At 47.3% G+C, this 15,018-nt stretch overlaps 1 protein-coding gene across 7 annotated transcripts in view; it reads left to right on the plus strand.

Moving 5' to 3' along the window:
• The window catches only part of ZNF746 (zinc finger protein 746), a 74,131-nt gene that overhangs the window by 53,109 nt on the left and 6,004 nt on the right, over positions 1 to 15,018 (plus strand). For 4 of the 7 annotated variants that reach the window (XM_070459314.1, XM_070459268.1, XM_070459173.1 and 1 more), the window contains exons 2-4: positions 2,447 to 2,746; positions 2,831 to 2,951; positions 4,479 to 4,592. In XM_070459314.1, coding sequence (XP_070315415.1) covers positions 2,462 to 2,746; positions 2,831 to 2,951; positions 4,479 to 4,592 — 520 coding nt within the window. In that variant the 5' untranslated portion in view covers positions 2,447 to 2,461. Of the gene's footprint in view, positions 1 to 2,033; positions 2,222 to 2,446; positions 2,747 to 2,830; positions 2,952 to 4,478; positions 4,593 to 15,018 lie in introns of those variants that run through there. The other 3 variants (XM_070459406.1, XM_070459223.1, XM_070459360.1) reach the window with 2 other exon arrangements.

Here is a 15,018-nt window from a genome sequence, read left to right on the forward strand (position 1 = left end):
CTCCGCAGTCACCGAGTCCCCCTCTGCGCGCCCAGCTCCTGGGGTTGGGGGGAGGTTCGGGGCGGGAAGACAGCTGCTCCCCCCGGTTTCGTAGAGGCAGGCGCGGCACCAGCCGTTAGGCGTGATTTTGTCCTCGCAGCAAACCTGGGGGGGGGGGGTAGGTCCTCACTGTCATGAAAAAACCCGAGGCCTAGAGAAGTTAACTTGCCCAGGATCGCACAGCCGGCAAGTGCGTGGGAAGAGAGGGTCTCTCTGTGTGCCGGGACACTCGGTGCCTCGGGGCAAGCAGACCAGTACACTTGGTGATGGCGAAGGAAAACGCGAAAGAGGCAGGGGAGGGCACCGTCCGGGCCTGGGCTGCTGAGATGCGAGCGGGGCTTGCAGGCGAAGGCTCGGGTTTCTTCAGCCTGTGCGCGGACCCGGTGGAGCTTTTCCGATAGGAAGGAGGCTTGGACACGGAGAGGCGGGCCCCGGCCGGCGTGTTTGAGGAGTCCGTTTGCCTGGAAAAGGCGGTTTCGGTAGGGAGGCAAGGGGAGAAGAGGCCGCAGGGAGAGTTGGAAGGGGTGTGAGGGCCTGGACTGCACCATCCCGGTGGGGAGCCACTGAAGGCTTTGGCTGTTCTCTTCGCATCGGCTCCCAGGCGGAGAGTTTCCGCTGCCCTATCAGGAGCCTTGAGGCCAGCCCCATGTCGTCCGCTCACCCCTCAGTGAGGAGAGGGCCTTGAGCAGTGGCCTCCTCCCACCAAATAGTGTGGAAGCCTTCCAGGAGGCTCCCTGGGCCCCCGTTAAAATGTCAGAAAACTGGGCGGTGCCTTTATTTATAAGGTCAGTGTTTATGCAAAGGCCCTTTTCTTGCAACACGAAGATAATGATAATGGCAGTCGGATGCTCTTGGAGAAGGTTAAGTAGGATTTTAGGGAATACTGAGCTGGGCCATAAAGTGAAGACACTTGTTAGCGGTTGGGGCCCTATGTCAGCGACTGGTCATCAGAGGAAGACCCAGGGGAAGGGAAGAAACGTGGCCCCGCACCCAGGGGCGCCTGGCACTCAGAGGCAGGGCTGAGCCAGCCCAAGGTGCCAGGCCCGTGTGGTCCCCACAGCCTCAGGGCAGAACCACCTATCTCTTGAGCAAGAGACCCGCCCACATCCAGTTGTTTCTCTGCCAGTCCAGCTCCTCCCCATCCTTTGAGATCAGTCTTCCTTCTTCAGGTCAGAGGTCATTGGTCCAGCAGCCTTCCAGACAACCCTAGGATCCTGGATGTTCTGTTCTCGACAGTTTTTCCAACCTGTTTTCAAACTGTCTTGTCACTGTTTTCTGAGGTGTCCACCCATGTCCTGGTTCTCAGCAACTGTCTAAATGAATCCTCACTGGTTCCTATGAGTCACTTTTTAACTTTGCAGATAGTCACCAGACATTTGGTTAGGAATGATTTTCAGAGTGTTGTAAGGTACCACTGATCCTCAGACACTGCCAGAAGGGATAAATATCAGGTCTTCCTCCCTGACCCATGGGTCCTACCTTCAGGTGTGTGTGTGTGTGTGTGTGTGTGTGTGTCCAGCGTCACTGGGGAGTCTCCGTGTCATTATGATGGTTGCAGCACATATAAAGTCTAACCTGATGGTGAATGTTTTACCTTCCTCACCTGTCTGTAAGGTGTGTCACTGATCCTGGGGCAGCACCAAGAATATCTGAAACTGATTCTCCCCTTGGGAGGGGTGGAACACTGAGAGGGAAAAAGTCAGTCTCACCAGGGCAGGGCACTCGTGTTGGATCGGAGTCTTAACTCTTGGCTGGGGGTGGAGGGGGGAGATTTGCAGTCATGATGATTTTTAGTTTGAGGGGGGTAGTGATTGGGAAAGGGGCAAAATCAGATTGTCCTAGGGTGGAGAGGAATTGGTCACTGGATTTCTGTGTTTATTAAAGAGACACGAGATGCTTTTTTAAAAGAGCAGTTGAGCAATGCTCGTGTTTGTGTCGTTTCAGTGAACCAGCTGTTTTGTTTTTTTTTTGCTAGGTCATCGTCAATAGACAGATCCTGTGCGGTTATGATGGGAGGTGCTGGCTGGGCATTAGTAAACCTGCAGTTTACTATTTCTCCACTAAAACACAGCAGTAGCTCGCAGTCACTATTTATCTAGCACAGTTGCATCGCGCGCCTTCCGTGGGCCCCTCAGTGTGCTGTGAGCAGACACAGCAGTGCCTTCAGAGGCGGAGGCGGGAGGTAACCGCAGGGCACTGAGTGCCATGACCGGGGTCTCCACAGGTGGGCTGCAGAGACCTGGAGCGTACCCCCCCCCCGGCGGAGGTCCGGCCTGGACACCCCCACATCCCGCCATGCGCGCTACTACCCCTTCCCAGCCCAGCTCCCTGACACCTCGGGGGGAGGTTGCTCACGGAACACAGCAGGTAGAATGATTGATGCTGGTCTCCTCTCTGTTTCTGAAAGATTTCTCCCTGGACAATGGCGGCCACGATTCAGGCCATGGAGAGGAAGATCGAATCGCAGGCTGCCCGCTTGCTTTCCCTAGAAGGCCGGACGGGCATGGCCGAGAAGAAGCTGGCCGACTGTGAGAAGACGGCCGTGGAGTTCGGGAACCAGCTGGAGGGCAAGTGGGCCGTGCTGGGGACCCTGCTGCAGGAGTACGGGCTGCTGCAGAGGCGGCTGGAGAACGTGGAGAACCTGCTGAGGAACAGGAACTTCTGGATCCTGCGGCTGCCCCCCGGCAGCAAGGGCGAGGCCCCCAAGGTAAGCCCTGGGCACCGGGGGTGGGACAGCCTGCGGCCCCTGCCGTCGGCGTGCGGGTGAGCCTGCATGACCCTGTGGTTCCAGGTGCCCTTTGATGACGTGGCCGTGTATTTCTCTGAGCAGGAGTGGGGCAAGCTGGACGAGTGGCAGAAAGAGCTGTACAAGCACGTGATGAGGGGCAACTATGAGACGCTGGTCTCCCTGGGTAAGGCATGCGATTCATTTCTTGGTTAAATGTGATTTAAGGAGGTCTTAGGGCTTCCCTGGTAGCGCAGCTGGTAAAGAATCCGCCTGCAATGCAGGAGACCCCAGTTTGATTCATGGGTGGGGAAGATGCCCTAGAGAAGGGCTAGGCTACCCACTCTGGTATTCCTGGGCTTCCTGGACAGTAAAGAATCCACCTGCAATGCGGGAGACCTGGCTTTTATCCCTGGGTCAGAAAGATCCCCTGGAGGAGGGCACGGCCACCCACTCCGGTATTCTTGCCTGGAGAATCCCCATGGGCAGAGGAGCCTGGCGGGCTACAGTCCATGGGGTCGCAAAGAGCCGGACATGACTGAGCGACTAAGCACGGGCAGCACAGGGAGATCTCACCCTCTTTCTTCCTGCTGGTGGTTTTTTATCGCAAGGAACGTGAATCACTGGGACCCTCGACCATAGACAGTTATCTCCCTCCTCTTACTGAAGTCGGGCCCGGGGTGACTGAGTCAAAGGCTGTCGTTTGCCTGGTGAAGTTCACGGGTTGCCAAACCGAGAGGCATGGCAGCCCCTCTCCTAACCAGGCCCAGAGCACAGCCATTTCTGTCTCTTGCTGAGACCTGGAGTGGAGAAGGCCCCTCCAACTCTCAGATCTTTTACGATCAGTCCCTGTCTGAGGAGGCTTTTGCTCTCGCTGTCTTTTACTGAGACGTGAGGCCTTGACCAAGAAGCAGACGGGCAGACCAGACTTCTCATAGCCAGTGCTACCCTTGTACCTGGAGGCTTCCCCGACCCTGGGGCTGCCGCCGCTACCCTCATGCAATACCCCCCAAGAAGGCCTGGACTGTTTCTTCTGGACTTAATACCTCTTCGGATGGTGTCTGTGTGACCGCAGGCCTGAAGGCAACAAGGCGTGCTCGTGAGGTGGGAGCAGGAACAGGGTGAGGTTATATTCCGGTTTTCAGGAAGGCACTGCTTCTTAGGGGCTTCCCTGGTGGCTCCGTGGTAGAGAACCCACCTGCCAATGTAGGAGATGCAGGTTTGATCCCTGGGTCAGGAAGATCCCCTAGAGAAAGAAGTGGCAACCCACTCCAGTCTTCTTGCCTGGAGAATCCGATGGACAGAGGAGCCTGGAGGGCTACAGTCCACGGGGTTGCAGAGTCAGACGGCTCAGCAACTAAACAACAACTGTTTCTTAACCCAGAGACTCTATATCACCATGTCTTATGCTCAGCACCGTGTCTTGGGCCAGATGAGGCTTTGTTTTGGGGACCTTCCTGGGCCTTGTAAGATGGCCATCAGCCTCTTGCCAGCAGATGCCAGCGGCGCCTCTGCCCCGTCCCAGTCTCGGAAAAAAAAAAACATCTCCGACTTTGACCAGTTTCCCCTGGGAGACAGACTCACCTGTGCTTGAGAGCCGCCGCCCTATACCAATCAAGAGGTGTGGTTTCTAGGCCACCTTGGTTTCCCGGGCTGCCTGTCCCCACCTCTTGAGTGGAACGTGGCCAAAGCTAACCCTTCTGTCCTTCCTCAGACTATGCCATCTCCAAGCCCGAGGTCCTCTCCCAGATCGAACAAGGGAAGGAGCCGTGCAGCTGGCGTCGCACTGGCCCCAAGGTTCCAGATGTTCCCGTGGACCCGAGTCCAGGTGAGGGGTGGGGATGGCCGGGGAGACAGCAGGGGGTCGGATGGACCCAGGGGAGGACACAGCCAGGGCAGGCATGACCTTCTTTCCAGGGAGAGCCGAGGAGAAACAGCAAAGCTTTAAACCCAAGTTTTCTTATGACCTTTAGCACGTTCAGCTTCCCAGCAAGGAAACAGGGAGCGAACCTAGTTTTTAGGAAAGAGATGGTGCACATGGCTTGGAATCGGGAAGAGGGAGCAGGACGCAGACAGGAAGTTAGAAGGTCATGAAGACAGGATTTAGTTCATTCATAGCTTTTCAAAGAGTCAGCCTTGCCTCCACCTGAGAACCAGATTTCACTGAAACCCATTAGCAGTCACAGAACATTGACCCATTAGTCATGTTTCAGTCCGACCAGAGCCACCGATTTATTTCAGGTGAATCTGGATACCCGACACCACGGTCTCAGGTTTTCCTGGGCCAGTCAGCATCTTTGAAAGTTAAGGGAAGGACAGGTGGACACAAGAGAAAAGCCAAACAGCTGACGGGAAGACCTTGCTGGGCTGGGGGTCCGGGACAGTCTGTCCTTAAGCAGGAAGACCCTCCCACCCCTGCAGCCTCAAGCCGGCCTCCTCCCAAGACCCCTCGTCTGTCTGCACCACCTGCCTGGGGCTTTCCTTCTTGTCTGAACACCTGTCTTAGCAAACAGTCTTATGTGTTTAGTTTGTGATTTATGAAATGTGCCTTCCACATGTGCCATTATCACCACAATTTGATTTGCCCTTTCCCAGTGGCAGGCTGTGCCCAGAAAGCATTCACCAGCCCAGATCAACAAACATGTTTTGAGAATCTCTCAGGTGCCGGGGACCGTGCTGAAAGTAAGACCTTGACGAAGAGCAGAGTGCTGCCTGGGTGGGGAAGACAGTGAGGACACACGGACAGCCAGCTGTCCACCAGGGTGGGAGGTTCCCTGTAGGTCTGTTTTATTGCATTGATGACCTCCGTGGGAAGGCCTCCCTGGCCTCTCCAGCATGCTAAGAGAGTGAGATAGGGGCCTGGAAATGCAGCGTCTTCCGTAGAGACCCCCCCCCACCTCGCACCCCCTCCGGGCACTCACATTTGTCAGCGGGGACCCCTGCCAGGTGGCCCCTCATCCCCTCCCAGCCTGGTCCCTGGCTCACCCTCCCCATCTCTGGGCTTGGTGCAGCCCCTCGACAGACCTCCTCTCCACTTCTCTGCAACCTCGAAGTCCTCCCATGGTGGTGCTCTGTGGAACTCAGTCCCCAGCAAGCACCCTCCCCCTCCACTGGGCACCAGGGGTGCTTCTCCTGCTTTTCCTCCTGCCTCTCCTTTGCTATTGCCAGGCCCCCCCTTTTCTGACCTTTCGTCATTGGGGTGCCCTTAGCGCGCGCCACCCCCCCCCCCCGCACCCACACCCTGTCATCCCGGCGGGTGCTCTTACTGAGACCTCTCCCCTGAACTCTGGGGTCCGTGTCCCCGTGGACAGCTGATGGACGTCCTGTTTGGAACACGTGCCTCCTCAAGCTCCCTATCCGCCGTCAAAACCCGCTCCTCCCAGGCACTCCCTCCGGCAGCAAGCAGCCTCCATCCTCCGCTGCAGCCCCAAACCCAGGGTTGTCTCTGACCCTCATCCACACCCGTCTGTCCCGTCGGGGAAACTCTGCTAGCACTGCCTGAGATTCTCAGGCCCCTGGTTTCCTGTGTAGCCTATGGCAGGTACTTCCTGCCCGTCTTCCTGGCCCTCCAGGGTCTGCTCTCCCGTGTTACGGCAGACAGCCCTGCTGGCTTTGCACTGACGTGCACCGTTGGGCTCTTCGCCCCAGCCCCCACTCCCTGCGCCAGCCTCCGTGCTGTTCTCCCAGAGTGCCACACTGAGCCAGGCTCTGTTTGCACCTGGGCCTGCCTTCTGCCAGGCGTGCTCTCCAGATACTATTTTATATTCACGGATTTTATGGGGACAAAGATACTATTACGTATGTAGAAGTACAATATATTTCGTATTTATAGAAGATACATGTTTCATATTTATAGATTTGCTTGTCTGGTAACCACCCCCACCTTCGTTAGGATATAAATCTCAAGAGGATAAGAACTTCTATTGATTTTGTTCATATAATCATTATGGGCTCCTAGAATACTGCACAGAGTGTATATATATATATGTATATATATATATATATACATATATATATATAGCCCAGAGTAGGAATTTAATATTTGTTGAATGTGTACCATGTTTCATCATTTGTATGTGTGTGTGAAATAATATATTTCTGATATAATCTAAATTCCTTTTCAGATATCTCAGTCTCATTCCTCCCCAGGGTAACCAGTTGTCCAAAAGTTGATGTCTCTCCTCTCTATCCACATTTTAAAACTTCTATTATGTATATATGTAGCCATAAACAATACAGAATATGGTTTTGTGTATCTTGAAAACATCACATAAATGTCATTATATCTGTCAGTACTCTGTATTTCATACTTATCTCTGTTGATGCATATAAATCAGGTTCATTCATTTAAAATGGATGCTCAGTATTCCAAAAGCAACTATATCTCAATTTACTATCCATCCTTCCCCTGAGTTGCGCGTGAGTGGTTTCTGATTTCTCACCGTCACAAGTGGGAGTCGAGTGGACATTCAGAGGCGTCTCTGTGTCCCGGAGCTGGTGTCCTCTAGTGAGCGGAGCAGGAAGGGCATGCCGGCCCACACCTCGGCCTCGCCCTCAACCAAGATCACCCACCCTGCGGTTACATGGGTGTCCGTGCGCCCCAGCACTTGCGGGTGCCTGTCTTCTTACTACCTTGCCCAGGTTTCAGAGTTAGATGTTTGCCAGTCTGATGGAAGTGAAATGGTATCTTGTTTTAATTTGCATTTCCCCAGCTGTGAGTGGAGCTGAGCACCTTCTTCAGATGGTTATTTGGTTTCTTCTCCAGTGAATTATCTTTTTCTGTTTTTCTGCTGTTGTTTTTCATTATCTTACTGATTCAGGACCTGTTTATATAGTTTTGGATATGAACCCTTTATCTGTTATTTGCATTATGAATTATCGTCTCCCAGGCGTAGCAGGTCTTTTAACTTTGTAGTCCTTGGGTAGGAGTTTTAATTTTTGGCAGAGTCGTTAACGCCAGTCTTTGCCTTTACGATCTGTGCTTTTTCTGCCTTAAAATATCCTTTCCTGCCTCCCTCTAGTTTTGCTTTTCCCTTTAAAGTCTTTAATCCAACTAGAATTCATATTTGTGTAGATTGCAAGGGAGAATTTTTTAAGTTTCCCCACAAGACATCTGATTTTCCAGCACAGTTCACTGGATATTCCTCCTTTTCTCCATGTGTAATGTCTGTTATATCATGAACCAGATTTCCATATAGGCACACACCGTTTGTGTCTTCACTCATTTCTTCTGTCTCTATCTCTGTACCAGTTCTCACTGTTTTTAGTTTCATAATAAACCTTGAAATCTAGTAGACTACATGTTCCCTACTTGTTCTTCTAAACTTTTCTTGGCTATTCCTGAACCTTTGTTCTTCTATATGAATTTCAGAATCTTTATGTCAAGTTCTCAGAAATCCTCTTGGAATTTTGATTGGAATTGCATTTCCTTTATAATTTCACTCCTGGAGAACTCCTGTCATTGCAGTATGGAGCCCCCTTATCCATAGGAAGACTTGTTTATTGTCACCTTCTGCATGTGCCTGCATAAGGCTTTAACACTTTTCTCCTGATCGTTGTTTCTATTGTGGATGAGATTTTTAAATTAATTACATGTTTTAAATAGTTGTTGCAGGTGTGCAGTTATGCCGTTGACTCTGTTTAGTGAAAGAAAACATTTTCTCAACCTCTCATTACGTCTAATGACTTGTCAATTTAGATTCTCAGGTTTTTTTACATAGACAGTTGTGCCATCCATGGATAGCACAAAAGTTACCTCTTCTTTTGAAATTTTCTTAATTTTATTTTTCTGGTTTTTCAGTGGGTATAGGACGTGGTTAAATATTAATAGCAGCCGTGATAGCTGGCATCCTTGTCTGTAGAGTTTCAGCATTTAGGGTGATTTTTTTGCCATAGGCTTTTTGTTTGTTTTTTAATTGGGGGATAATTGCTTTATAATATCGTATTGGTTTCTGCCATACATCAACATGAATCAGCCACGGGCATATATATGTCCCCTCCCTCCTGACCCCCCTCCGTCACCCTCCCCACCGCACCCCTCTAGGTTGTCACAGAGCACCGGGTTGAACTTCTGTGTCACACAGCGAACGCCCACTTGCTGTCTGTTTTACGTGGTAACGTATGTTTCCATGCTTCTCTCTCAACTTGTCCCTCCCTCTCCTTCCCCCACTGTGTCCACAGGTCTGATCTTATGTCTGCGTTTGCATTGCTGCCCTGCAAATAGGTTCATCAGTACCATCTTTCTAGATTCCATATGCATGCGTTAGTATACAGTATTTGTCTTTCTCTTTCTGACTCACTCTGTATAATAGGCTCTAGGTTCATCTACCTCATTAGGACTGACTCAACGTCGCTCATTACTAGAGAAATGCAAATCAGAACTACAATGAGGTATCACCTTGCACGAGTCAGAATGGCCATCATTAAAAAATCTGCCGTAGACTTTTCAAGATAACTATTAAAGATGTTTCCTTCCACTTCTAGCTACGGTTTTTAATCCTGAACAAATTTTTCATATTATACCAAATGCTTCTTTTTTAAATATTGTTTTATTTCTTTCATACATTGTTACTGTGTATTATATAACATAAAAAACACATACAGAATAAACATACATAACAAAAAATACATAAGTTGAGAGAACAGTTAGTCAACATCCCCCATATTCCCAACCTCCAGCATAAGAAATACATCATAACCAGAATCTTCCAACCTTCCAGAACCCACTGTCCCTCCCAGACGCCACACCCCCCTTTACTCTTCACAGATAAACAGAAATGCAGACCTCTGAGATCAGTCCCTTCTTTTCTTTGCCTTTTTATTACCTGTGTATATATTCCTAAGTGACATTGTTTAGGAGAAGGCAATGGCAACCCACTCCAGTACTCTTGCCTGGAAAATCCCATGGATGGAGGAGCCTGGTGGGCTGCAGTCCATGGGGTCGCACGGAGTCGGACACGACTGAAGCGACTTAGCAGCAGCAGCAGCAACATTGTTTAACCTGTTTTTGAACTTTCTATGAATGAGATCATACTATGTGTATATATATGTGTGTGTGTATATATATATATTCTTCTTTAACTTGCTTTTTTCATTTGACTTTTATGTTTTTGAGAGTCATCCACATTGATGTAGTATAGCTGTAGTTCATTCCTTTTCATGATTTCCACCACTTTATGGTTTGTATTTTTGAATATAGCACACAATGCGTCTTTTCCTTCTGCTGTTGATGGGTATTTGTGCTGTTTCTAACTTTCTTGCTTTCAGGAACAATGCTGTGGTGGGAAGTCTTACGCATGTGTAAGAGTTTCTCAAGGTAGAGACTGGGCCGCAGAACTGCTGGGTTGTAGGAAAGTGCACGCTCGGCTCTTCCGGTAACGTCTCATTGTGCTCTGAAGCAGTAGTGCACCCCGTCCTCAGCCCTAGAAATGCCGTCCATTTTAATTTCTGCCCATCTGATGGCAGTGAAATGGTTTAAAATTTATAGTTTCAAATGTGTATTTTCCTAATTAATGAGATTGAACATTAGATCCTCTGTTTATGGGCCACTTATCTTTCCTCTTCTGTAAAATGCCCTATGCCTTCTGTACACTTTTGTTTTCCCCTTCCATATTGATTTATAAGAGTTCTTTACTGTTCTGAATATTAATTTTTTTGCTATATATATATATATATATATATATATCTCTTCTCCATTTACAGTAGACTTCCCGGGTGGCTCAGATGGTAAAGCATCTGCCTACAATGTGGGAGACCTGGATTCGATCCCTGGATCAGGAAGAGCCTCTGGGGAAGGAAATGGCAACCCACTCCAGTATCTTGCCTGGAAAATCCCATGGACAGAGGAGCCTGGTAGGCTACAGTCCATGGGGTCACAAAGAGTCAGACACAACTCAGAGACTTCACTTTCACTTTAAAGAACAGATGCTTTTTATTTTAACATACCTGGACTTTCTGATTTTTAACCTTTACAGTTTGTCCTTTTTATGTCTTAAGAAAATTTCCCCTACCTCATGGTCATAATACACCATCTTATTTTTCTTCTAAAATGTTGCCTTTCATGGTCAAGTTCTTAATCCATCCAGAACAGACTTTTATGGCCACAGGAGGTTGGAACCCTGGTACTTTTTCACTGGCACTCTGGGCTTCCTTTGTCCTTTCAGGTAAACGTCCTATTGCCTTTTCAAATTCCATGAAAAATCCATTTGGGATTGTGGTTGGAACTGCACTCATTCTATTAATCATTTTGGAGAGAACTGACCTTTTTACTACATTAAGGGTTTTATTTGTGAAGATTGTTAAGTCCCTCCATGCAGCTCATCTGTAACATCTCAGCGAAGTTTTATAACGTTTTTTCGTTATATCTTCTATTCTTCCATTCTTTGCATGTTTTGAATCGCTGTTGTCAGTGGTGCCTTTTTTAAGGTGCATTTTCTGTTTGTTGCTGGTGTGTGCTGGGGTCGTGGGGTAAGGGAGCACCCTCTCCCAGTGCTTTTTCTCCTCTGACAGGGCTCGGTTATGTAACATTTCACTGTCTCCCACACAGTTAGGCATCCCACCAGGGATGCACCTTGTCAGGGAGTTTGGGAGCAGGACTTGGACATGCACAGTCCCTGCCCACCCTTCTTCCCTTGGGCAGCAGGCCGCCCCCAGGGACATGCTGCTGTACTGGGGAAAGCCTCCTTCACCACGGTCCACTAGGTGACTTCCTGATCCAGGGTCAGTACTGAGGACCCCTCTTGCCACAGATAAAAGCTGCATCCCTGTTTATCAGTTATAAGAAGAGTTTATCCTCACCAGCTTCCTCTTGGGTTTTAGTTCTCTGATTGTTAAGATCCATGACAGGGAAGAAAAATGGTGATTGCTGTGCTCCCTTAAAACCCTAGGAGTAAACAAAAATGATATTTATTGATATTTCTAAGAACTTTGCTTAAATTCTCATTAGTCCTAATAACATTTCTAATAATTATCTGGTGATTCTCAGGTTTTCTAAAAAGATCATCATATCCCCTATGAGTAATATTAATTTTTTGTTTGTTTTCAAACCCTTATGTTTAGTTTTCTCTTGTTTTATTGTGCTGGCTGAGAACTCCCAGAAAATTCTTATACAGAAGTAATGACAACAGGTGTCCATTTGGTTCATGATGTTAAAGAAGATGCTTTTTGATTTTTCACACTGAGTCTAATATTTGTTAAAGGTTTTGTTGATCAGTGTCATTTATCAGGCTAAAAGAGTTTTCTCTGTTTCTGGTTGACTAGATATTTCTAACAAGAATAGCTGTTGAATTTTTATGGAATGCTGTTTTGGTATCTATTGAGACGATTACAGGCTTCCCTGGTGGCTCAGATGGTAAAAAAATCTGCCTGCAATGCAAGAGACCTGGGTTTGATCCCTGGGTTGGGAAGATCCCTTGGAGAAGGGAACTGTTACCCACTCCAGTACTCTTGCCTGGAGAATTCCATGGACAGAAGAGCCTGACAGGCTACAATCCATGGGGTCGCAAAGAGAGACAATTATATGATTCTTCTTCTTTAACCTCCTAGAATGGTAAATTACATTATTTTTCTAATGTTGAACCAACCTTGCAACCTTGGGGAAAAGTCTAAATTACTCATGATCCTCTATAAACAGTGCTAGACTTAATATGCTAAGTATTTTGTTTAGAATTTCGGAATCTTTCTTCATGAGTGAGCCTGGCCTGTACTTTTCCTTTGTCGGACTGGCTTTGTCTGGTTTTGATATTAAAGATAAAAGTTATGATGCATTCCTTCTTTTTTTAATTTGCTCATAGAGTTTGTGTAATATTGGAGTTATCTATTCTTTGAATGTTTTTCTTTCTAGGGGAGATTTTTATCTATATAAATTCTTTAATAGTTATAGGACCTTCTATTATTTTTAATTAGTTTGGAAGTTATGTATTGTTTCTATTCTTTTAGAAATAATCTGGAGATGTTTATCTTCTAAAATACACACTTGTTATTTGAGTGTGTGTGGATCTGGTGATGATAAAAACTGTTGTGTGGGTTTGTATACGTGTTTATATGTGCCTGAAAATGTCCTTCTTCCATTTCTACATTTGAAGGACGTAATTCTAGTTTGACTGTTAGCTTCTCTTAGCCCTTTGAAGATGATTTGCTAGCCAATATTCTTGCGGGTAATCTTTTTTCCCCTGCCTTTTGGATATCAGTCTTGGTGATCTGCAGTTTCACTAGAGTATCTAGGTGTGAATTTTTCTTTCTTTATCCTGCTCCAATCACTGATATTTTTCAACAAGTTGGGAAGTTTTGCAGCACTGTCTTTGTGAATACTGCCTGGCCCCATTCCTCTGCTTTCCTATTCTGGAACCGTTCACATCCCTTCATAACTTTGACCTCTTCCCATCTTCCTCTCCGTCCCTTCACTGAGCTCTGAAACATCTCTTCTGATCTTTTCTTCTAGTTGGTTCACCTCGCTCTATCCAGTCATTTCCGTTCTGTTGTTTAACCTCCAGGTTGGGTTTATAAATCTCAATTATTTTATGTTACAGCTGTTTATCCATCCCTTATTCATTACACTCTCGCTCCCCCTATTTATTTCTGTGAGTGTATTAAACTTCAGATTCTGTGTATGAGGTTTTTCATGTCCAGTCTTTGTGGTTTGTATTCTGCAGCTAATGATTTCTGATGGGCTGAGGGGACTGGTTTTCCTGTTGAGGTGGTGGTTTATATTTGGGGGTTCTTTAATGCCTGAGAGCTATTTAAAATGCTGTCCTAAGAATCTTTGTCTGCCTCAGCTGGTCATCAGGTCACTACAGTCTTGGCCTCGAGGTTTTGGGGCCACGCTGTCGTGTGAGGCCCAGCACCAGAAACCCTTGAGCACCCACCTGGGCTGTGTCAACTCCTGGGGAGGCTGTTCTTCCCATTCAGCCAAGACCAAAGGCCAGAATGGGCAGGCTCCTTCCACAGGGCAGGTTTTCACCTTTTTTAGTGCACTGGGGATGTTGCCTTTTGGGCCCAGGTTTATGTGTGTGGTGGTGGTGAGGGGTCTCCAGCCCAACCTCCCATCCTGCTTGAGCCCCAGGCTTCTCACAGGTGGGCCCAGTCCATCACAGCCCAGCAGAGAGTGGGAAACGCCTGGCAATTTACCATGGTTGACCTAGGCTTTCTTAGAGGTCATCCATGCTTAAAAACTTTGGGGGTTTTACACTTTACCCATCATTTTTGATATTGCATACTGAGAAGAGTTCCTCTGCACAGCTAACCAGTCAGACAGAAACATTAGAGGTGAGTGTTGCCTCTGTGTCCGTTGAAATGACTGTATGGTTTTCTCCATTAATCTGTTTATGAGTTGTGTTACTGCATTTTTCAGGAGTAGCTTCTCCTTGAGTTCTCAGGATAAATCCAGTTTGTTCTTAATGTATTGTCTTGTTTTATTTTTTGAAAACATATCACTGGACTTGGGGTGGGAGGTTTTAAAAAAAAAAGAAAGAAAACATTACTGGGCTTGATTTGTAATTCTTTCATTTAGGATCTTTGCGTATCTGTTCATAAATGATTTTATAAATTGTTTCTCTAGTATAAATTGTGCAATGAAAATTATACTAGCCTCGTAAAATGAGTTGAAAGCAATTTTCCCTTAGCACTTTGAAGATATTTTCTTCTTACAGAAGATATTATCTCTTTATCTCTCAGTGTTGTGCTCTGGACTGTTTCCCCAGTTCCATCTTCTGAGTCACTAAGTTTCTCTGCAACTGTGTTCATTTTGTTGTTAAGCCAGCCATTGAGTTTTTCATACACGTGACTGCTTTTGTCATTTCTGGAATGTCTGTATGGTTCTCTTTCAAATCTGCCTTTTTAAAAATAATTTCCTGTCCTTGTCTTAGAGAGTCTTCCTTCATTTCTTTGACTGTTTTAAACATACATATGCTATTGTATCCTTCTATCTATTCTTTTTTTCCTGTAGTTTGTGGGAGTGAGTTCTGCTCACTCTCTCTGTGGCTCTCGTGCCAGCTGGCTCCACTTCTGGTTTGTAGGTTTAGTCTTTGAGTAGGGGCCCCGGAAGGCCTTCCCTGTGGGGATGCCCTAATGGGCAGGTTTGCATTTGCCTTGGTTTGGATTTCTCTTGGGTTGCCATGGTTTTTAGCCAACTTTTCTGTGAATTTCTCAACTCAGGGCTTCTGCACCATATGGGTAGTATGAAGTTTCTAATTTTTAAAAATTTCTTCTGGATGGCTTGCCTACCCCTGGACAAAAGGCAGCTTCCTCATAGCTTGCCT

This window comes from Odocoileus virginianus, chromosome 1 (genome assembly GCF_023699985.2).
Source record: "Odocoileus virginianus isolate 20LAN1187 ecotype Illinois chromosome 1, Ovbor_1.2, whole genome shotgun sequence".
NCBI lineage: Eukaryota > Metazoa > Chordata > Mammalia > Artiodactyla > Cervidae > Odocoileus > Odocoileus virginianus.